Source organism: Pseudorca crassidens, chromosome 9 (assembly GCF_039906515.1).
Source record: "Pseudorca crassidens isolate mPseCra1 chromosome 9, mPseCra1.hap1, whole genome shotgun sequence".
Lineage (NCBI taxonomy): Eukaryota > Metazoa > Chordata > Mammalia > Artiodactyla > Delphinidae > Pseudorca > Pseudorca crassidens.
In genome coordinates this window covers 63,523,042-63,547,541 of record NC_090304.1, presented here as the reverse complement: position 1 = coordinate 63,547,541, position 24,500 = coordinate 63,523,042, and the positions used below count along the sequence as shown (strand labels likewise).

The following is a 24,500-nucleotide window of genomic DNA, read 5'->3' as shown; positions in this document are numbered from 1 at the left end:
GTGAGTGCCATCTAAACACGGAGAACTTGTTTCAGATGGCTGCAGAAGGTTCTTACCCATTGGATCAACCTTCCTATCACCACAGAAAGGGTTCTTTTGGGGATGTGGCCAACACTCCCCAAGGTGTGCCTTCTTCTAAGGATGCTCATCTTGTTCCTCAGAATAAGGCACTACCTTCTCAAAGGGAATTTCTGAGACTGTAGAAAAAGTTCTTCTTCTACCCAAACCTGCACTGAATGATGTAAAGTCTGTATTACAAAAGCTACTTAGAGAAGCTTTGTTGACTTATCCAGTTGGGAGGGAAGTAGTTTCTGGAGGAGTAAAAGCAGAATTTCCTGAAGGCGTGCAGGTAGAAGGTAGCCCCTCAAATTCTCTGGGAGTTATCCCATCACAGACTACGATGGACAGCATAGTTCCAGACAGAAAGGATTTGTATTCCTTCAGTGTAGTTCCTGATAAAACTCATAAAGTTGGATCTTATTTAGCTGCCCAGATGCCTCCATCAGAGCAAACCCTTAGCTCATCTGCTTCTACTGTTGCTCAGGATGGCAAAGAGTTATCTCAGGAAGTGACAGAAACTGTGAGGGAAACAATTATTCAACCTAAATCAGAGCTCCTTGAATTCAGTGCTGTCTTAGAAAAACTACTGAAGGAAACAATTGAAACCCCCTGCTCAAAATATGACAGTGATACAGGGACCCTTTATTCATCAAAGTTAATAGGTAGTACTGAGGTGCCCAGGCAGGCTGCTTCTGAATTCCATCCTAAGGAAATAAAAGAAACAGTAGAAAAGCCTGAGGCTCCATCAATTACTGGGAGTGCTTTTGAGATTGGCTTTGAGAAACTCCTTAAAGAATCATCTAACGGTCCTTCTTATCAGCTCCAAGTGTCAGTGAAGGAAGAAACTCCTGAGGAGGAGCCTTCACAGTCAAAGCAGGCCAGGTTCTTGGGGAAAGTGCCCTCTTTTTACTGGACAGCCTCAAAGGCCTCGGAAATGAAACTTAAGAGTAATGTTTTCAAATCTCAAGTCAGGCAACGTGATAAAGTGTTGGGAAGAGACAAAGCTGGCTGATTTACCAATAGATCTCTGTGGTTTTGAAAGTGGGGTTGAGATCCCTGGAACCTCACAACTTTCTGTGGACCATGAAATAGGGACCACTGAAACTATAAAACCCCCAGAGGACAGGAATTATGAAAGTGAGGTTGCAATAGTTTGAGAAGGGGCTTTTCAGGAGCTTGGTTTCAAAGAGGCTCCTGAAGCAATGAACGTGCCCAGAAATAGGCAACCCATTCCTCTCCTGACAGACAAAGAAAACTCTACAAAAATAAGTAAAGTTGAATTGATTCTGGCATCACCATATAAGAGACAAGAGAAAAAGGAAGAAAAGGAAGGTTTCTCTGACTCTGATATTTCAGATGGAAACATCAGTTCTAAGGCAGAAAGCTGCAGAAATACCTCCAGCGAGCATTTTGAAGTTTTTAACTGATTGGTTAATGAGTTGATTTATGTAATGCTGACATAAAGGATGGTGTAGTTTTTAGAATTGGGATTAATTTGACAATCCCAAATAGTACTAAATTCTTCTTTGTACTTCAGTTCTCCCTAGATTTTCTTAATAAAAAACTACATTTCCTTTTATCTTCTTTAATCAAATGAGTTACATAGAGATAGCTTTACCCATCAGGCAGTGTTTCAGAATCTGACTTTATTCTCACTGATCAGTGATAGAATTTTTAGGTTTCAAAAATATTTTTTAAAGAACTTTTGGGGTTTAGAGAGTACCTCTAAAACATCCAAGTGTGCTTTTCTCTTGGAGCTAATTAGAATTTCCTAATTGGCAGTCCATACAGGAGTCTCTAGTAAGATTTGTGGCAAGAAACTCCCATATTGGTCACACATTTCCCTTTTAAGAACAGTAGTTTACCACATTAGTGGCTAAGTACCAGGAACAAAGTGCAAGGCTAGAAGTTTCCCTGAGATACCTTGGGCTGTGGTGTTTCTGTTGCCACTCTCTCCCTCTTGTTTGCAATTATCTGCAGGATCCTCCCCTTCTAGGGTATGCCTCAGTCTGATGACCTCACCTGATTCCACCTATAAGGGCATTGCCTGGCCTGCTGCATTTCTTTGGCTCCAGCCTTAGCTAAGTGGATGGAGATCTTAATCAATTATCATATTCACCTAAGTGGACTTGGGCTTCTGGTTTCAGCCAGGCTATAAAAGATAGGGCTTGTCTCAGTTTGCTATTCTGAGCAACCTGGCTATTTTGGGAGAGAAACCCAGGGACAAATAGGGATTAGAAGTTAGCTGATTAGAATGATGAAATGATAAAGGATGCTCTCTGGCTGGAACATTTTAACCAAAGTTGCACAACGACTAATGTTGATCACCTTCCTTAGTAGAAAATTAATAGAATTTGTCATTTTCTGGCTCCCTTCAGTCTCATTGAGAACAAATGAGCTTTACTGAGTGGCTGATTGGTGAGGTTTGGGCTCCTTTGCAAGTAGCTGTAGGGCCTATTATTGAAAAGTGACCAAAGAATCCACCTTTAATCCTAAGTAATCAAGCTGAAGCCCCTTTAACATTTATAACTGGTGAGAAAAGGAAAATGAAATACCAGTCTCTCAAACCAGACATATGCAAGAGTGTTAAGGCAACATCTTAAACTTGTTGAAGTACACTTTTACTAAGCTACCCCATGAGTTACTGGGCCAAATTGACCTATAGGAGGCGAAGGGCTTGTAAATTTGCACTTACTTTACAGACTATTGCTTAATGTATATGGCTGTGTTAAAGTATACCAGCGTAACTGATTGAACAGCAAAAAAGCCTATCTAAAAAAGAAATAATCAATATAAATAACCACCCAGACAGAGCCCAGAGAAGATATTTTAAAATTATAAGCCAAGTAGGAGGTATAAAATAGTACATAGTTTTGTATCTTCTAAGGCAACATCTTAAACTTGTTGAAGTACACTTTTACTAAGCTACCCCATGAGTTACTGGGCCAAATTGACCTATAGGAGGCGAAGGGCTTGTAAATTTGCACTTACTTTACAGACTATTGCTTAATGTATATGGCTGTGTTAAAGTATACCAGCGTAACTGATTGAACAGCAAAAAAGCCTATCTAAAAAAGAAATAATCAATATAAATAACCACCCAGACAGAGCCCAGAGAAGATATTTTAAAATTATAAGCCAAGTAGGAGGTATAAAATAGTACATAGTTTTGTATCTTCTAACCTAAATTATTATTTTTTAAATAAATGGGTGGGGGTGGAGTGAGAGTAGGGAAGAACCTGACAACAAGGCACCATAACTTTGATGAGCAGCCTAACATGTTTGACTTGTGGCTGAGCTCTTAACCAACCAATACCTCAGTATGTTCCTTTAAAAAGGGGGAGGGAATGCTGGGAGATCGTGCACATGATTAGTACACTAAAGCATATTAAAGTCACTAAGAAGGTCTGCAGTAAGAAACCATTTAAGTTTGAACACAGAGCGTCCCAAATCTAATTCATCTTAGGATCCATTTACTGGAGAATGCCTATTAACATTGGGCAGAACTGGGATGCATTTCAGGAAAGTATTGTCTAGAGAAGTAGTTCCCAAATTCATCGACTCATTAATGGAATCATTCGTTGATTTAGCAAACATTTTCGAAGTGCCTGTTGCCAGCCACTGTTCTAGTCACTGAGACTACAACAGTGATGAGTGAGAGTACTCAGACCAGGGCTTATCCATGATGGAGTTTCCACTGTCAAAATGGAGCAATTAAGGACTATCTAGAGAAAAACTTTTATAAAATTAGATGTTTTTAAAGAACTGTTCTTATTTTCTGGTTATGCGGTTTTTCTTCCTTTTTTTTTTCCCTTGTGGTCCTAAAATGCCTTTCCTTTTATAAAATAAAGGCATTAGTAGATAATAGAGACCTCCCCCCCCCCGCAAATGCCTTAGTAAAATAAAAAGTTGACTACCTCATGTCATTACCCAACATTTTGTTGGAAATTTCACCAGTTCATGAAACCCAAAAAGCCTACATTTGTTGATCTGGAGAATTCACCCATCTGTGTACCCAATTATACACAGATGTTAAAACATCTGAATCCTGCCTTCTATGGTTTTCAGCTAATTATTTTAATGCTCCTAAAACTATTTTGTGGCTGTCTTCAAAAGCTAGAAGTGAAGGGGAAAGATTCAAAGTCTGGCACAGAACAAATCATGTGCCTAAAATAGAGGTGTAAAAGACTAAGAGAGCACATTTCTATTAATGTGGGAATCTTGTTAATCTTGTTTCTGTATCATTTATGCTTACAAATATTTCTTGACCAGGAAAGTTATTTAAAGAATATACTAATATTCTTTAGTGGAGAAATTTTATTTTCTTCTGTTGGAGTGCTTCATAGAGTGAATAAAAGTATAGAGGCTTATGGCATAATGCCTCCTTTCAACCTACCATTTCAGTGTCCATTGATTATTAAGAGTTTGGTTGTTTTCTTTTTTCTTTTGTGCAGTATTCATCGGTTTTGTCTTGCAACAGGTTCAGAAGAAGAACCCAGACCTGTTTTGAAAACTTTGGAAATGAGTGCTGCTAGGAAAATGCCTTCCAAAAGTCTAGAAGATATTGCATCAGATTCATCAAGTGAGAATAAAGTTTGCCCCACTGTTCATGCCCCCATCTCAGCTTAAAAATGCGTATGTGCTCTTCTGTGGCCTCACTGCATGCTGTTGTGCACTGAAAACCCTAAAGGGGGGTTAACAGATGAGAATAACTTTTCCCAAGTGAGCTGAAGAGGCTCAGCCTAAAGTGGCTGGAACTTTGCTTTTAAAATAACGCGTGAGGTTTGGTTACTAGAATACTAGGTTTCCTTGAAGAATCCCAGTTTGAGTGTTTATTCAAGTACAGTGAATTTTAAAAGAATGTGGTAGCTAGTGGTTCTAGTGGTAATAGCTAACATTGATTGAACACTGTGTGCCAGGACTTGGCTAAGTGTTTTACATGCATTTTCCCATTTAACTGGCATAGGCAACCCTGTGAGGGACAAATTGTTACTCCCATTTTACAGATGAGGAAAGTGAAGTTCACAGAGGTAAAGTAGTTTGCTTCCTATCATACAGGAGAGCTGGGACTCAAAATCAACAGGCTATTAACAAGAGCATTTATGAAGAGACCATGTTACATATGACAGTGTTGGATGTCTGATGAATTTTTGCATGATATAGAGATGAATTAGTCCCTGGCTTCAAGGACTTTGCTTTCTCTTTTATCCCTTTTCATGCATTTCTTTTGGATAGTGGAATTATAAGCCCAAAGGCTATCTGACATGCAACACTTCAGGCACACTATTCCCCACTGGCTGCTGCTTTAACTGGTGAAGGATTTCTAGAGTACTAACATACAGCATAATGTATATAGGGACTTAGAGATTGTGACTTCTTGGGGTTTTGTTCTTAATATTTTTAAGCTAAAATGCACCCCTGGGATTATAGATGGTCATGCGAAAACTTAGTGCAAGTTAACCACTGCCAAACTCATATGATTAAAATTGACCATTGTCATGTTTAGAATATTTTTACGCATCTGCAATTGAGACTGAAAACTCAGATTTTAAAAAAGAAAAAACTACGCCACTAAACAATTCTTAAAATTCAGAGATTTTCAGGGCTCTGGGGGCAATAGAGTCCCAGTTTGGAATGCAGTCCTCACCCTACCAAAGATCTTGGAATCTCAGGGTTGGAAGGGACCTTGAAGGTCACCCATTCCAAACTCCCCCCAGTGCAGGAATTCCCTCTAAAGCCCCCATAACAGGTGGCCAACCCCCCACATCCGCCTGAATGCTTCCAGAGAAGGCGAGTCCAGTCCTTTGTTGGACAGCCCTGATTGTTCTTCCTGATGTTAGTGATGGGCCCTGAGGGGAAAAAAAACCCCCAAAACTCAGCAACAATTGTCCAATTTGGCAGACCTCTTGCCTGAGAAGCATGTGGCTATTTCCATGGTGCAGCTCTAAAGTACTCAGGAATGCGCAGAGTTAAAATAAAAAACACCATCAGCTGACGGGTATTCCTGCATGCTCCTTTCCAAATACCGATACCCACTCTCACACGAGCCTGCCAAGATTCCACTTAGCAGCTGGTCCCCAGTTACATCTCTTCAGTTGACTTCCCAAGCAAGGCTCCCAGAGGCATACACAAATGATGATGCACGCACAGAAATATTTGTTAATGACCATGGGTTTGAGAAGGTGTTAGTCATGGCTAGCATCTTACCCTTTCCAGAAGAATAAAGAGGCTGTTGCAGCCTTGTGCTTTCTCCTGCTGCCAGCCGATTGCTTGCTCTGAGCTAACCCTCTAACCCTTGGGAGTCCGTGTGCAGCAGTGTGCTGATGTAAGCTGCATCGGGGCTGAAATGGGAGCTCCCGCTATGGCACTGGCTCAACTAGCTAATCTAAAGGGAAAGTATTTTGGGGAAGACATCTTGGTTGCACCCCTCACCGCATCTTGACTAATTGCTTCCAACTCCGGGGGCTTCCAGGGACAATCTCACTGTTCTTTCTCGGCAAGGGTCAGTCGTTTTAACCATTTGTTAATTTCTCCTGCACAGATCAAGCAAAAGTAGATAATCTGCCAGAAGAATTAGTGCGTAGTGCTGAAGATGGTAAATATCTTTATGTATTTGCATGTCTGTCTGTGTATTAGGTTCTGGGATGGTTTGGGCAGTCACCGGGATGCAGCTGTTAGAGAAATAGAAGAACGTCATTTGCTGCTATGTGATGAATTGTGCCTAAGTTATTATAAAATGGTTCTGACTTGGTGCATTTAATACTGCTTGTATTCTTAAGGTTTCTGCTGGTGATACTGTTGTGAGGATCTCATCAGAGACCCTTGGGAAGCGAGGGTTTCTAAAAATAGGAAATTGTATTTCTATGGGTATGAACAGATTTTTGCTACTCTGACTTGCAAAACTCCTTGTGAAGGCAGGGAGAGTGGAGTGGGTTCCTGGGTTAAGTTATTCCTATATTTGATTCTCAAGTCTCAGCATTTAGATCTCTCTAGGTGTAACTGGTAAAGATTTAAGGTCAAAGGAAAGGGTCCCAGAACAAGAGTGGGGATCCTGCCTCTTCTCAAGTAAATAACTAAGTATAGACCAAGGGTGAAATTAACTGATTCTGAATTTTTAGGAGCCAGGAGGTCTTGCAGCTTGTCAATTGATCAGGTGTTACTTGGTTCAGTTATAAAATGAATAGGGTAATAGTGGTGGGAGGGATGGAAATGAGTCTGATTTTTATGGTTCAGCATTTATGCAAACATAAATATAATTTATACTTGTATGCTAGAATTTTGTTTTCTAAGTTGCCTGCACTATAATGATAAAAATGTATATTAACTGAGCTTTCTCATGTAAAATGCAGCAACAGAGCTCTTCAAAGGTCATTCCTTACTTTTATGTAATCGTTTTGTCGTTCTCATTTTATGTTTACAACCACCTCACTGAAGTAGGTGGGGCAGTGATTTTTATCTTCATTTTACAGAGAAAAGCTCAGAGAAATTAGGTGATCTGTCTAAGCTCTTGTAGCTAGTCAGTCAGTGGGAGGGTGGGGACGGGCATCTCAGCTTCACCACTCCTAGTACAGTGTTCGTTCCATTTTCCATGCTGTGGCTTATTGAGTGAGAGGAAAGACACTGCACATCTCCTGTGCTGGATGTTGGATATTTACTTGAACAGGAGACCTCAAAGAGGCTAATGAAGAATTGCACTGGGGAATGGAGGAAAGCAAGCTGAAAAACTGTCAGATGTATTCTGCAGTCTTAGTAGTGAAACTGACATTTGAGCTTTATTTTCGTGTCTCTTTCATCTTTCTGTTAAAATGGTATTTATTCTCAATGTTGCTCTTCTGAGTAGATCAAAAAGCAGATCAGGAACCAGATACAAATGAATGCATTCCAGGAAGTGAGTAGCAGGATCTTTCTCACAAATGACTGAATGTTGCCGCTCTACATGGTGTTAAATGTGCTGAAATAACTAACCCCATTAATGTAGCATTTATTATTATACTAAACTCTTGCAGCTTACAAAACTATTTCATTCTGACAAGGGTTTTATTAAAAATATTTTACTACTATCTGTGTTGAAAGATTAATTCATGATTCCACTGAGGGATAGTTATATATATTTAGAATTTTTATGTATACATATGTATATGTATTATATATACACACGTTATTGCTCAGTACTGTTATACTTTTGCCAGTCTCTCTGCTTTTTGAATCTTTACTTAAAATGAAGTTGGCACCTTCTAATATCACTTGGCTTTTATGTTGCAGTATGGTCTGGAGCACTGGATCTCTTATGGCCTTTACGCAAGGCTATAGACATGAAGCAATTTATAATGTATCTGGACCTAAGAAAGAACTGTACTTTGACGATTAGTATGTAGTATGGTCATATATGCCTCTCTACATTATCTATAGGAGCAAATTTTATAATGCGCAGGGTTTAAGCTCTGAGGTTCAAAACTAAACTCTAGTATAGTTCATATGAAGCAAGTGAACATCTGAATCTCAAGTCGTAAATGTGTGTGACAACATAGTTGGATCTAGGGGGTATTATGCTAAGTGAAATAAGTCAGAGAAAGACAAATACCATATGATCTCACTTATATGTGGAATCTAAACAAAACAAAACAAAACGCAAACTCAAAGATATAGAGAACAAACGGATGGTTGCTGGGGGGCATGGTGGGTGGGAAAAGGTTAAGTTTATTTTATAACTTAACCTTAAAAGGTTAAGTTATAAAATAAAAAAGCTGTGGGGATGTAATATACAGCGTAAGGAATACGGCCAATAATATCGTAATAACTTTGGGGACAGATGATTGCTAGACTTATGGTGATTATTTTATATGCAAATGTCAAGTTATTAATTAGTACACAACATAATATTGTATGTGGTAGCTAATATGCATCAACTAATTAATATCCACCATGAAGAAAAGATAATGATTATTTACCATTTTCTGTTCAATCTTAAGACTGCTGTTCTTAACTGTGACTATTGTCTTGAGTACAAATAGTGCATTAAAAAGGTGTTTGTGGAGGCTAGCAAAGCATGCAGATATGCATGTGTGTCTTCTTGACGTCCCTGTTTGAGGTGGTTTCATAATCCTAGGCACTGGAGGGTTGAAGATAATGATACACACACCTGCCCTCAGGAGTCCACATAATTTTTAATAACAGTTTCCCAACAGTCTTTGGATGTGCTGATGATTCTTAAAGAGAAGAGCAGCCAAAGGAAGGAGCCATTAGGTAGAGAAGTGCTGGTGCTTGAAAGCTGTGACATCTCATCCGAAATCTGAAACTTTGCTCATGAGGTTCTCCTGCCAGAGATGAAGGAGCTGAGCTTTGGCACATGACCTGACAAATTCTTAAGAACCACCTACGAAAGAAGTCAATCCAGGCTTCAGCCCTTGGTGTGTGTTCTCTGTCCGGCTGCTGCAGAGGAAACAAGACTTCTGTCCCTCAGGGGTGTTGAGTAAAGAGGCTTTTCCAGTTGCTTTTGAACTGGCAACTGAATACTTAAGTTTGGGCATCCTAGTTTATCTTTCTGTGTTTTGTTCAACATTTAACTTGAGGAGTGAAAACAAAACATAGGCATAGACAATGTATGCCTATATGTCTGTGTCTTCATATGTGACCTCCTAATTAGCTTAGTTATTGGTCAAGGGAAATAGGCTAATCGTGTGCTAAATTCTGGGTAAATTAATTTCTCTTTTTTGTGATATTTTCCAAGATGACTCTTAACGTCTGGGCTGGGGTTATTCCTTTTCTCTAGTAAAGAGTGTATTCTTACCACAAGACAAAATGAAGTGCATGATCAAAACACAAATAACTAAAGCCCAATAAGTGTAAAACTGACTACATTTGAGTAACAGATATATACTTTTTACATACTCATTGGGCTACATTGTGCCCTTGTGGGATCTACTTTTATACTGCTTCAGTATAAGTCACCTGAATACACCCACACATGTGTTATTGTTTAATGGGAAGTAATTAAAGTAGGTCTCATCTTGTGAGACACCATGAATGTATTTTGATGCATTTGTGAGCCTAAAGCTAGGTGAGAACTATTATGTGAATGAGCAAATATTTAATATGTGTAGTTCAAGTTTCTGTATTCCTTCATTAGATTTCTTTTAACTAAAGATGAACTTAGCTAATGCTCAGGACTAAATTTGAGCCTTTTGAGTTATATGTAGAAATACAATTTGATTTTTATTTATCTGTTTTCCTAGTATCTCTTCCAATGAGAAAGTCAAGTCAGTATATTTATATCACATTGAAAAGATAATTTAAAGATTTCCTATCAGATAATGTTTATTTGTTTAGCAAATATTTACATAAGGCCTAATATGTGCCAGACACTGTTCTAAGTGCCTTGAAAAATATTAAGCCATTCAATATAGAAGCTCTGATTCACCATAAGAAAAGCTTAGACATTGTCATTCTTAGGCAAAGAAGAAGAAAGTTTTCTAACTAGAGTTACACAAACGAGGAAGCAAATTCATCATCTTATTGTGACTTCCACACACGTACTTACTGTATCAGAAAGAAACCATATGCTACATTTTCATAGTAAATTCTTAGAGTATCTTAAATTGAACCATTCAGACTTGCCTTGGGATATCTCTATTGAAAACTCTCTGAATTGAAAGGTATCTAAATAATTTCCATTTTCAAAAAATAATTCGTTTTGAAATTGTAGTCTTTCACGACTTTCTGAGGGCGAAACACTCTTACAGGTAATCCCAGCAATCACTAAAGAAACCAACCTCCTTTTAGACACTCAATAGCCAGAAAACTTTTATGATTGAATTGTGTGCAAAGATCCTTGCTATCTGATGAAATAGTTTTTCAGCCTGCAGCATGTTAAAAATATAATATATCTCAAGGAGATGAACCAATAAAGTACAGATCTTGCGGTTCAAAGCTCTAATGTGAAAAAATATCAGTTAAAACCAATTCACATTGGTTTTAACCACATTGGTTTTAACCAGTCCTGCAGTCCAGTAAACCTAGTGGTTTTTAAATTTTTGTTTTCTATTTGGTTCAACTCCTTGCTTAGTTCTCTCTCTATAACTGCATGTTGCTTACCTTATGGTCCTGTGCATGTGAACTACTATTCCTTTAACCAATTTACAAAAACATCTCTGTTCATAGACGAAAGAAAAGTGTGTTTTCAACTTATGCCTTATGTTTGTCTGACAACTGTGAGGATAATTTTGAATGGAAATGCTACTGTTTAGTTTCCACAGTGCCTTCACAACCTGATAATCAGTTTTCCCACCCTGACAAACTCAAAAGGATGAGCAAGTCTGTTCCAGCATTTCTCCAAGATGAGGCAAGTTTGTCTTTTGTACCGTCCGAAAAATGGAACCAAATAGGTGGATTTGCTGTGCCAAGGTTGGTGTATCTGTATTCAGCCATAGCAGAGACCGAAGAGGTCAGCAGGACTGACCTTTGCCTCGCATGTCAATAGAGGTAGTGTTGTTAGTCCTGGAACAAGGCAAGGCACATCTCATTTGACTCATACAGTAACTCTTACTGGTGGTGAAGTCAAAGTGCATAGATTTGGGAATGTGACTTTGGTTTCAAAGTGGGTACAAAATAAGAAATCCAGCAGAAAAATGTTGGCATGAGCTCCTCTGTAGTTTTAGAGTACAGTTGATTTGTGAAAGCTAAGTCTAGGTAGCATGACTAGCTTGAAAGCATATGTTAAAATAGTAAAGTAACAATGACATAGCAAACTTTAAGGATATCAACTGGGGGTAAGCACTTTACATACATTATCTCATTTAATCCTCCATTAACCCTGGGAGGTGGGCACCATCATTATCCCCAGATATTACAGATGAGAAAACTGAGAGTAAGAGAGGTAAGGTAACCTCACTCAGCTAGAAAGGGGTTAAACCAGCACTGGAGTACAGATCCGACCCCCATGCTATTAACTACTATACCTACTGTCTCAAGTAAGAACATGACTATTACCTATTATTCATTTGGTACCTAGTAAGTACCAGGCACTTGATATTCGCTCTGATGTCTAACTCTCACAAACAGAGTGTGGTAGGTACAAATTACTCCATTTTATAAAAGAAGAAAGAGCCTCACAGAGGTTAAATAACTTTCCCCAAATCCAACAGCTACTAAAAAGTAGATTTAAGATTTGAACTCAGATCCTGTGACTTAACTAAGATTCCATGTTCTTGCCACCAGCTAGTGAGGAGCCTGAGCTTTGAGGTTAGGCACTCCCAGTTCTGGCCATGCTACTAATTTGTTACGTGATTATGGACAATTTCCTTAGCTTCCCTGAGTGCTTTCCTAGTACCTACCTCATTAGATTGTGAGGGGTCAGTGAGATAGTGCAGGGAAAACACATAGCACAGTGCTGTCACAGAGTACCTTAATGTTAGCTATTCCCATTTGCAGTTTTGGTCTGATTTTTAATGGCGAAATAAAAGCTTCATCCTTAAGTGTTCTCTTAGTAGATGGAATGTAAGGAAAGCTCTGGACAATATATAAATTACATCCCTTCTCCCCCACCGCCTGGGCACCGTTCTATCTACTCTTGAGCCTTAGATGAACTATAGTTGCAAGTATTCAGCCCCTGCATTTGCTTAAGAGCCCACATTACAGTTCCTTTGGAAAGAATCACTCATTCTTTGAAACTAACTCATTAGCTGGAAACCAGCATAGGCACCTCATGGAGTTCCTATGGTTTTATACCTTTGTAGATATGCTTTGGTCTTGGTTGGTCATATGAATGAACCATCTAATAATTTGAGAGGCCAATGATACCTGATTGGCCTGATTTTTTATTTTTCTCCTCCCTTCAGTTTTAACCTGCTGCCTCACTTGCTCCACACAAAAGACAGTCCAAATTGTTTGAGTTTGTACCTCAGAGATACCAAATTAAGCTGCATCATTTTACCTTTCAAAGTACCTGGGGTTGGACTGAATGTTAAAGGAAGTGGGATGAAATCAGACATTGCTTCTTTGTCCACTGTCCCTTTGAGGCTTAGTGTCAGTCACATTTGTTGAGTACCAACTTTATGAAAATCAGTGTTCCAGGTCATCAAGACAAGGTCCTATCCTTCCAATAATCACTAATGATCTGATGTACCAGGTAGAATGTATTACGGCTATGATAGGGGGAAATGGTCTGTAAGCATGTGGGAAGGGAGTATGATAATAGAGTCATGAAAAATGTATGGATTTTTTTTCACCCTTGAGGAAGGATTCTTTTCTCATCCATATAAATCATAATTTTTTAACCCTTTTCTTAATCTGCGTTAGGATTGGCATCTGTTATATTGACATGTAATTGCATGGGCCCTGGAATACGCTGGCATGAACTAATCACTCCTCCATAAAGGTGTTTCCCTAACCCCAGGAGCCACTGAACTGCTCCATAAACTCTCTAACCCCAAAAGGAACTCATTCTGAAGCATAAATTCTTAAAGCTACCATCTAATAAACTATAGATCTAAATATAATAAAATTTATTATTGTCACTTTTCTTTCTTGACCCAGGTAAATATTTCCTGGGACATATTTAAAATAAGTATCTTGTTGCTATTTTTTTTTTAATTTGTTAAAATCTAATGTGGGCAGAATGTACAAATCAGTATACTTCCCTATAGCAACACAAAAGATAAGCACAATAGCACTATAGAAATACCTAAGAGGTGGTTTAAAATTATATATACACACATATATACATATGTATAAAAAACTTGAAACACAGATCAGATTAGCATTTGTTTCCCCTAGTTTAATAGTGTCTCAAGTAAAACGAGACACTATTGATTTTTAGGGAAGTTAAGCCTATGTTAACGAGAGGAATGAGGCATGACATTTTAGATTTGATAGTAAATGTTAGACCATTTATTGTCTAGGTAAAGTTAATTTCTCATATGTATCAACAAAGTTTTCCAAGCAATATAAATGTATAATATTAAGAGAATGCACCCTGGGGCCACCTTGTAGGTGAAACAAATCGCTTTGTTATTTCAGTACCTAACCACTGCTCTCCTCCTACGATGAGGTCCAAGGCAGACCACCCACCCCATCTTGAATACTATTCCTTGGCAGTTAGCACTTTGACCTTGGAAAATGTCATAGATCAGTGGGATACCAAGATATTATCTTTATCTAAACAGATTTTGATCTTGACTCATTCTGAATTTAAATTTTGTATATATTGTATGATGTTTTGTAGAGTGATGACAGAGAAACAGATACAACATCAGAAGGCAGTTACCAGCTCAGCAGACACAAGAAGAGCCCGAGCTCTTTAACCAATCTTAGCAGCTCCTCTGGCATGACGTCCTTGTCTTCTGTATGTAAACAAAGGCTTCATGTTAATATCCCTCTGCTTCTGCGAACCTTGCTCCACCATGCTCCTGCTACTGTAAAAGGGCCTTTTGTTGTATTTCTCAGATTCCAGGGGCATGAGAGCTTTTTCTCTAACCCACAGTTGGCTTCTGGCTAGCCAAATCTTCCTTTTTCTCTGTTTTAATCACAAGAGAATTCATATCCAAAATAAATAAATATGGTTTTTTGGATGTAAGTACTTAAAAAATAAACCTAAATTACCAACAAAATGAACCACTAAATTTTTCTGTGCAACAAATGGGGTAACTATCACAAAGTATGCTTATATCTGATATGCTTTTATATACTGTGTGCAGGTATAGAATTGTACCTGTCTTTTAGCAAGACTTTTATTCTGATGAATGAAAGTACTGATTCACATAGAATAGGAGAGGCGATTCTTTGCCCCATAGAGGGATTCAGAATGGAGTTTTCAAAGGAAAGCTCCCTAAGTGTAGTTGCTCAGATTTGATTTAGAGAATTTGACTTTACACAGAACTTTCATAAAGTGAGGTAGTTTTGTGTGTGCATGTAAGATGTGTGTAGAAATATATATGTAAATATGTCCTCAGACACTTATCCAAATATCTCTGATACATATACACATGCACATATCTCACCAGGTCTGCTAAACAAATGATAAATCTGTGCTTAAATTCTTACTAGCCTTGCATTTTTCAAACTCTTTGTAAAAAAATCTATTTAAATTGAATTTCTGCTGATGACAATCAAATATATGGCCTTGGGAAGGCTTTAAACTTCCTTCATCAATCATCCATTTTCTGCCCTTCCTGACCTCTAAAAGTGTATGGCTCAGTAAGCATTTTCTTAGATTCAGCGGATGGGTAACATAGTAAAATTCCTTTTTAGTGCCTTGGAAATTTGATAGAGCAATGTGTCACTGTGATTTGTGTGCCTGAGGTTTCTCACGTCCTCTTTCTTTAACACTTTAAACTCTAAGCATGCCTAAAAATGGAACTCTGAATGCCCCCTACCATAAAATCACACTGCTTTGAAATGAGTCAGCATCTAAAAAACTTTGCATTTCACTTTTCATCTATGTCTCTTAGAGGCAATTTTTGTTAAACACTAGTCATCATGTCATGTATATCATGTCAGGTTGTCTGTGTTGGTATGCTTTTTTGATGCCATATTAAATTAACTGCTTTTATGTGCAAACTAGAGAAATAATGGCAAGCAAAGATTACATCCATGATCCTTGTGTTGGGTTCAAGAATGAGATAGAGACAAACACTGCGTGTTTCCGACGCTTTCAGGTGAGCGGCAGTGTGATGAGTGTTTATAGTGGAGACTTTGGCAATCTGGAAGTGAAGGGAAATATTCAGTTTGCAATCGACTATGTGGACTCACTGAAGGAGTTGCATGTGTTTGTGGCCCAGTGTAAAGATTTAGCAGCAGCAGATATTAAAAAACAGCGTTCGGACCCGTAAGTACATTTTGGAGTCACTATTTTCTCTTAGTTACTCTTAATCTTATAGAAATTGGGAAGGAAAGAAAGTAATTGAAGGGAGGGTATGTGTGTGACTGTATTAAAAGGAACGTTTGGGAAAAAAAGTTGGGGGGAAATGCTGTTTACTTTATAGATTCATATGCCAAACCTACTAAATTATAAAAATATCAGAGAGGCACAAAACATTTCAAGTTGGAAGGGACCTTTGAGGTCATTTTGTCCTGATTCCTTCTTTTTACAGATAAGGAAACAAGGGACAGAGAAGATAAGCGACTGTTTACATAAATTCAGCAGCAAAATGAGGAATGATGGATTGAGCCCCAGTCTCTCTCCACACACTTTCAAACTTTCTCTAAGATTAGGGACACGTGGGACATACTTTATAATGCTCTGCGGTGCAGAAATAGTTAAGATTCTAGAATAAGGTAGTTTCCATATTTAAATTATATTCTATAGAACTTTAGGGGGAATTACCAACTCATCTTTGAAATCACAGGTTTAATTGCATTTCAGTTTAGTTACAAAGTTGAATGGTATTCCCTACTTATCCCTATGCAGAAGTCTGATGCTTAATTATTTTGCTAGCATAAGCCCAATCCTAAAAGGAACTGGGCTTAATAGCCTTTTTGTTGTTTTTTCTTTTTCTTCTTTTTTTTTAACATTCATATGGCTTGATAGGTATGTACCAGATTATTTTTTTTCAAAAGACAGTCACAAAAACTTTTTTAATTCTGCAAGCATCAAAGCCTTTTCTTAATAGGAAACTAGCCAATAGAATTAAGCATCATGTTAGAGGTCTGTCGTCTTCCCCCTGCCCCACATTAGTTAAGGTCAAAGGAAGAAAGGAATTCAGGAAATATCCCTTAAAAATCTTCAAAACAATATAAAATTATCAATTCCACTGAAATCACTTTAAAAGCTTAAGCGTAAAGGTGTTGGTGAGAGCATTTATTACGTACTGCTTTTCCTAGTGTCATGAAATAATTATTTCTATCAATTTCCAGTGCATTTTTTAAAATGGAGGTTAGACACATCACTTTTATTTTCTCTGACCTTCTTGTCTGTTCAATTCTCTTTTTAGATATGTAAAGACTTATCTGTTACCAGACAAGGGCAAAATGGGCAAGAAGAAAACGCTTGTGGTGAAGAAAACGTTGAATCCTGTGTATAATGAGATACTGCGGGTATCTATGACCTCTCTATCTAGGAAAATCCTAAATGGTGACCTATGCATTTAAAAGGCCATGTCATCTTGGGTAGTGTCCCTACAGAGGAAGTCAGTCACCAAGAGAGAAGGAAATGAATAACCATTTTCTGAGAATCTGCTTTGTATGAGATGATACACCATGACTGTTGTATGCGTTATCTCATGCATGTCCTCCATACCCTGCCAGGGGGATAGTATTATCTGCGTCTCACAGATGAGGCAAATGAAGCTTAGAGAAATAAAGGAAATTGCTCAAGGATACACAGCTGATAAAGTTGAGCATTGCTGCCAAAACAATCTTATAAAAGCCTAATTCTGATCATGTTGTTTCTTTGCTTAAAATATTTGAGGATTCCCATTATCCTTAGGGTCAAGTACACCCATCTTAACACGCATACCACTCCCTTGATAACCTGAGCTCCAGCTTCATCATTCCACTTTCATAGTCTTTCTTCAGGTCACCCTGATTCCTTTCTGTTCTTTGGAGGAACTACATTTTCCCACACCGCTGGGACTTTCTGTTCCTTCAGACTGGGATATTCTTCCCCACATTCTGTCCATAACTACTTCCCACAGCCTGAAATGCCTCTTCCTATGAGAAGCTGTCCTTAACCCCTAAGTTTCCCTGCTGTCTGCTGCCTCAGTCTCCTTGTTTTACAATAGGCTGTGTTAACATTCAGCACTTTAACTACTGGTTTAATTGTAAGTTCCATGAGGGCAGGGACCAACTCTGTGTTGCTTGTAAACTGCATACCCTTACGCAAATGATTTAACCCATCTACACTTCAGATCTACAAAAGGGAGATAAGAATAGTACCTACCTACCAATATGTATGAAGTAATTAGTATGCATTAAACACTTAGTAAATGGTGGCTCTTAGCACAGTGTCTGGTATAGGTACTTAAAAAATGTTTATAGATGGAAGGATAGATGGATGGATAGATTAATGAAGAGTATACCTGGCTCAAATGCCCATATTCCTTTTTCCTTCAAACTTTATTATGCTGCCTTAGTCATGAGTAACAGATTATTTAAAACTACAAATATGAGAAGGATTATTCATTCCCTCTTTCTGAAAATTCTGTCCAAGTATTTGCTTATCCTCTGAGAAAAGGAGCAACATTAAATTAACCCTCAGTCATCCATGGGTGAATTTTCTGTAGCAAGTTTTTAATTATGACTTGACTACGACATACTTCAGAACCCTAGCTATTTCTAGGTCAGCTACTTCAACCCTATACTCAGGAAAAGCCAGCTAGTTTAAATGGTAAACTCAGAGAAAGGCAAGTCTGCTACAACCAAAATGGACAGTCAAGTAGTATATCATAAAGCCAAATAGAGATTATTTTTAGATTAGAAAGACTATTATCCCTTCCATGATTATATATAATCAAGGATTGACTACATTTTAGATTAAAACTATTAGCATGCCAAAAAAAACAGGTTGAAAAATATCTTGTCCTTGCAGGATAATGGTGGGAGAGGTTGTATGTATATGGGACAGGTGACATATGGGAAATCTTCTGTACTTTCAATTTTGTGTGAATCTAGAATTCTAAAAAAAAAAGTCTATTAAAATAAAGTCTATTAAAAAAATACTTTGTCCTTAGGTAGAAAACAGACCATTGGATTAAACTTCATTTGTATTTTTAGACTGAATTTGATTTATGTTATATCTAGTTAGAACTAAAAACATCCAGTAAAAATTGAATAATTGGCTTTTGTTTTTAGAGAGCTATTACCAGCTATGATATTTGAGCCATCATTTGCTTTTCCAGAGGGGGAAAGAAAAATGAGCTTTTGTGAAAGTTGAATTTGAGCTCTTTGAAACAAGACACTTAGAATAAGATGACTTTGCAATATTCTTGAGACTTGAAACCTAACAGATGAGAAAATCTGATCTACACAGATGACTTTTTTCTTCATCTCTATGTCATAACTTTGGCATAAAATAATATTATTTACCACTTTAATTTCCTTCTTTGAACTGCAGTATAAAATCGACAGGCAAATCTTAAAGACACAGAAACTGAACCTGTCTGTTTGGCATCGAGATACATTTAAGCGCAATAGTTTTCTAGGGGAAGTGGAACTTGATTTGGAAACTTGGGACTGGGATAACAAACAGAATAAACAATTGAAGTGGTACCCTCTAAAGCGGAAGGTAAGTGCAGAGCTTTTTGTTTGGTTTGTTGGTTGGTTGGTTTGGGGCCTAGGATACAGGAGAGAGCTGTTGTATAATTGCGTTTTCATTCAGAATGCTTACCCATAGTTTGGGATCATTATGTCTTTTCACTCTGTCCCATATGTTTCTTATGCTCTTTTCTATATTTTCTATTCTTTTTTTTTCTCCTCTCTATTCTTTGGGCTGGCTATTTTTTGCTAACCTATCTTTTAGTTTAATAATTTTCTTATCTGCTGTGTCTAATCTGCTGTTACACCCAGCTACAGGTCCTCAATTATACTTTTCAGATTTACATTTTCACTTCATTCTTTTTTATAGATTCCATTTCTCTGCTAAAATTCTCCATCTTCACATTATCTTTATGAATTTATTAATCAAAGTTATTTAAAGTGTGTATCTGAAAACTCCAATATCTTAAACGTTTGTGAGTCCCTCTTATCTAATTTTTTATCTTAGTCTGGTCATTTGGTCCTTTGTTCTGATACGCCTGTTCATTTTTTATTGCGTGCTAGACATTGCATATGAAAAATTCTAGGGATAATTTGAGAGGGTTTACTTTTGCATCTGACACACAGAGTAGGGACACACCGCCTTAATCTAGTCTGGTAATGAACTGACTAGAAGCTGGGGTTCAGCTTCCACATGGTCTGATCTAGTTTTTCTTTGCCCATATTCCTAGACTGTGGTCTTTCATGGGTTGCAACTGAAAACCTAGGTAGTACTCAAATTTTAGCAGGTATCCAATTCACCTGAAGGACTTATTAAAACATAGATTTCTGGCCCTGTTCCGAGGATTTCTGTTTTGGTAAGATCTGACCCAAGAATATGCATTTCTAACAAATTCCCAGGCATTGCTGATGCTGCCGGTCTGGAGACCATACTTTGAGAACTACTGGTCTAGAGTATTTTCTGAGACCATCTCTCCTTAGCCGGCCAGTTTTTGCCTCTCCAGCACTGTGAGAAGCCCTGCTCAGCTTCTTAGTCTCTTTCTGCTAGGCTTGTTGTGCTCTCAGTTGGCACTACTCGAAAATCAGCTAATGCCTTAAAGTGGAAAGCAGAGAATGTCAGCCTCCAACATCTTGTCCATTTGAGTCCTGTCTATCGTAATAATTCTTCATCACCTTCAAATATATTCTTTTAATCCAGTTTTTTTTTTTTAATCCTCATCGGGAGGGTTGGTGTGATCCCAGCTAGTCCATCATAGCTGCAAGTGATACATACAATTAATACAAACTATTATTGACACAAACTATTATCTACACAATACAACAGTTCCACTTAAGAAACGGTTCCAAAATATCACATCAGAATCACCTGAAGCACTTATTTCTAGGTCTACCCATGACTTGCTGGATGAGAATTCCTCAGAAGTTGTCAAAAGCATCTCATTTTTTACTAACTTCCCTTATGTTTCTAACATGTAGCCATGTTTTGGAAATAAGGCTCTTAAGACCAGAATTTGAAAGTAGAACTCTCTCTCTCTTATAATAGATATGTTTTAAAATTATTGTTCAGTCTTTGTTATTCTTACAGGCATCTCCTCGTTTGGTCTAAAATAATTAGGTTAATGCAGCTTTGAAAATGTAATATTTGTTCCCCCCCGCCCTGCCCCCCGCCCCCGACTCTTCTTACGCCTTCAAAGAAAGAGAATACAAATAAGTTGTTTTATGTGCTGGCTGAATGACTGAAAAAATGTATGTGTTTTTATAAAAACCAAAGCATCCCAGAACACCACTCCTGTCTCCAAGAAAGCCATTCTGATTTCTCTGAACTAAAGGCCTTGAAATGTTTTCTGGGTACCCCACAAAGATACACAATATAAAAGCAACAGTCTGGCTCTGATGAGGAGGGAAATTTTAATCCAGGGCACTCATGAGTGATACCTAATCCGAGAAATGAGGCAGATATGGTCCCGTAACAGAGCACCAACAAACAGGGTAAATGGTTTGTGTCTCATACCTGCTGACATTCCTTCATTTTCCAGACAGCACCAGTTGCCTTTGAAGCAGAAAACAGAGGTGAAATGAAGTTAGCTCTCCAGTATGTCCCAGAGCCAATGCCTGGTATGTAGTGATTTTTCTGTCCAGATTTATGTCCTTAACCTTATGTCTCCCCTCTTCAAGGATTTCTTTGAGTTCTATGATTTTTTCAAAGGTGAAGCCCTAAATAAACTTACTAATTTAGTAATCGTATAGACCGAATGAGTCAATCCACAGTTGTAAACTACAAAATTTTCTTTTTTTTTATTGTGGTAAAAACACATAACATAAAATTTTTCTTAACCGTTTTTAAGTGTACCATTAGTAGTGTTAAGTATATTTACAATGTTGAGAAGCAGATCTCTGGACTTTTTCATCTTGTATATCTGAAACTCTATACCCATTAAACCACAATTCCTTTCTTCCCCTTCCCTCCAGGTTCCCCTTCCTGGTAACCACCATTCTATTTTCTGTTTCTATGAGAAAAATTCTCATTTTTTTTTTCAGTCCAGCTTACAGCCCTTGTTTTAACTTTTACCTCACTCTCCCAAAAGTTTGTATCTCCACGGCGTGAATGGCCTTTCCTGTATAGTGCTGTGATACAAATGGAACTGGTGTGTTTTTTTCCCCCATAGGTGGGAATTGGGAGAATTCATATGAAGCCCCTAAGAAATTAGAGCTCATTTGTCCTCTACTCTCAAGGTCTCATTAGGGGAGAAAGCTTTTTCTTCAAAATTTTTAATTGCATCCTTGATGTTAAGGCCTCAGTTCTCCCACACAGTTAAGGAGCAAGAGACTGTCAGGAAATCTATGCTAACCCCCCTCTCATTTCCCACACAGTTCCCCAAGTTGTCCTCCTTAAGAATCTATATGAATGTTAGGACTGAAATCAGGGGTTGCAAACTCAGGTGCTTTCAGTAGCCTATCCAAGTCTTAGATGAAGTCCCATCTCCTCCCTAAAGCTTTTCCTGAATGTTTTTACCCTCACTGATCACATCATCTTCTAGAACATTACAGTAATAACTTTGCATTTCATTCTTATATTACATTTTTATAGTTTTTATTGATTTTCTCTCTCTAGCTTAACTGTAAACATCTCCCAGCGACATAGATTTTCTGTATTCCTTGTATGTCCAATGACATTCCTAGCATAGGGCTGAGCACATAATAGATGCTTATTAAATACTGGTTGGTTGACTGATTGGGCCCACCCATCCAGAAATGTATGGTAGTATTCCTCCATCCATGTGCACCCAACCTAGACAACAACTTCAGACTAAGCCAACTTCTCAGTAATTCCCTGTCCATAATACTGGCTGTTATGTGTGTCTATACAATAGTCCTACAAAATTTGTAACTACTTTTAACAAGAAGAGTGACTATACCTTAACCAGTACCTGTTTTGTTTACTCTATACTCAAATATGTTTAAAATGCCTCCTATCAGCACCGATTGATATTGGTATTAATATTTGAAAGGTATATGCATTTCACTGAGTAGTTTTGAATATAACTGTAAATGGATGATTCACCTACCTAATATCTATAATTGATCTCATTGAGCCAAGCAAAACCCAAAAAGAATGATGTAACACTCTGTACTTGGAATCAATTAAATTATTTTCATAGAGCTATCTGAGCTCAGTACAGCCAGCCTATGAAAGATACAGTTAAGAACAGATATAATCAATTAGGATCATATGATCAAACACTAGCTAGCATTACTATGTCAGACCATCTTTAGGTTGGCATCTTTGGATGCAGTACTGCCAAGAGAGGAATGGCAGTGGAATTTCATTTTCTCTCTCTTTTTTCTGTTACAGGTAAAAAGCTTCCTACAACTGGAGAAGTGCACATCTGGGTGAAGGAATGCCTTGATCTACCACTGCTAAGGGGCAGCCATCTAAATTCTTTTGTTAAATGGTAACAGCATTGATAACTCTCCACCCTCAGTTCTACAATAGCCTGGCCTTTGCTGCTTGGTTTTACTTTTCTGTATCTGTGATGCTGAAAGTCGTCATTAGTAGTATAAATAAAATAACTTGAGACAGTGGCGACTTGAGCTAGAGGGATCTTTGACATGAACCCTCTCCAAGGCTTCATTTAGTTTTTTGCTTTGGGGGTTTTTAAAATAAATTTATTTATTTATTTTTGGCTGCATTGGGTCTTCGCTGCTACGTGCGGGCTTTCTCTAGTTGCCGTGAGCGGGGGCTACTCTTCTTTGTGGTGCGCGGGCTTCTCATTGCCGTGGCTTCTCTTGTTGCGGAGCACGGACTCTAGGCGCATGGGCCTCAGTAGTTGCGGCACGCAGGCTCAGTAGTTGTGGTGCACGGGCTTAGTTGTTCCGCAGCATGTGGGATCTTTCCGGACCAGGGATTGAACCTGTGTCCTGTGTCCCCTGCATTGGCAGGCGATTCTTAACCACTGCACCACCAGGGAAGTACTTCATTTAGTTTTAAAATCATAAAGATAAGAGGGAATATATACAATCGAAACCGGAGATCACATACTCAGATACGTAATGTCTTCTAGGAGGTACATCTGCTGATGAGGACAATATTCAATACTAAGGAGTTTATGAAATGGCTAATGGTGATGCCACAACTCTTGGATCCTTTGTGGAGCATCTGTTTTGTGGCCCATTTGCAAAAGGTCTTTTGCATCAGTCTCTAAATATCTGGGAAGTTATTTGCTAAATAGGCCCATACTAATAATTAGCTCATAAGAGTTTAAGACAATTTGGGTTTTTAAGTTGCAACCTTTTTCTCTGTTGTAATATAAATGCTTGGCATCTTACCTAAACAGATATTATTGTGCTGTCCTAACTCTCTCTGACTAATTTTATCTATATAGATTCTACCAGAAGACCAATTGTAGCTATTTAAGTTTATATGACCTTATTTATGATTTTCCCTATACATATTCTTCATAGATGTCAACTGATAAGTTTTTCAGCTCAGGTCAGTCTCCCATTCCAAGACTAGTCCCGGCCCTTCTTGTCTGCACAAGAGACATGGTAGGTTAAATTAATTTCACTTATTACCATAAAGTAAATATAAATAATTGCAAATATGTAATATAATTCATTCCCAAAGTCAAATCTAGCAAATTGGAGAGGTTTCTCTTCTTTTGCAGTTCTGTACAAGACTGATTTCTTAGGCTATCACAGATAATCAGGAATAGATTTTAGAGGAATCCACAAACAATTGCTACATAGTAAACACT

The 24,500-nt window shown here is 38.0% G+C and overlaps 1 protein-coding gene and 1 pseudogene across 22 annotated transcripts in view; both read left to right on the top strand.

Annotated features, from left to right (window-relative positions):
* The window catches only part of LOC137230686 (synaptotagmin-like protein 2), a 109,757-nt gene that overhangs the window by 80,770 nt on the left and 4,487 nt on the right, over positions 1-24,500 (top strand). For 9 of the 22 annotated variants that reach the window (XM_067750545.1, XM_067750548.1, XM_067750551.1 and 6 more), the window contains 10 exons: positions 4,541-4,642; positions 6,602-6,655; positions 7,901-7,948; positions 11,304-11,398; positions 14,279-14,398; positions 15,711-15,880; positions 16,986-17,088; positions 19,106-19,276; positions 21,282-21,360; positions 23,099-23,198. In XM_067750545.1, coding sequence (XP_067606646.1) covers positions 4,541-4,642; positions 6,602-6,655; positions 7,901-7,948; positions 11,304-11,398; positions 14,279-14,398; positions 15,711-15,880; positions 16,986-17,088; positions 19,106-19,276; positions 21,282-21,360; positions 23,099-23,198 — 1,042 coding nt within the window. The other 13 variants (XM_067750557.1, XM_067750546.1, XM_067750559.1 and 10 more) reach the window with 10 other exon arrangements.
* Positions 25-2,882, top strand: LOC137230689 (uncharacterized; annotated as a pseudogene).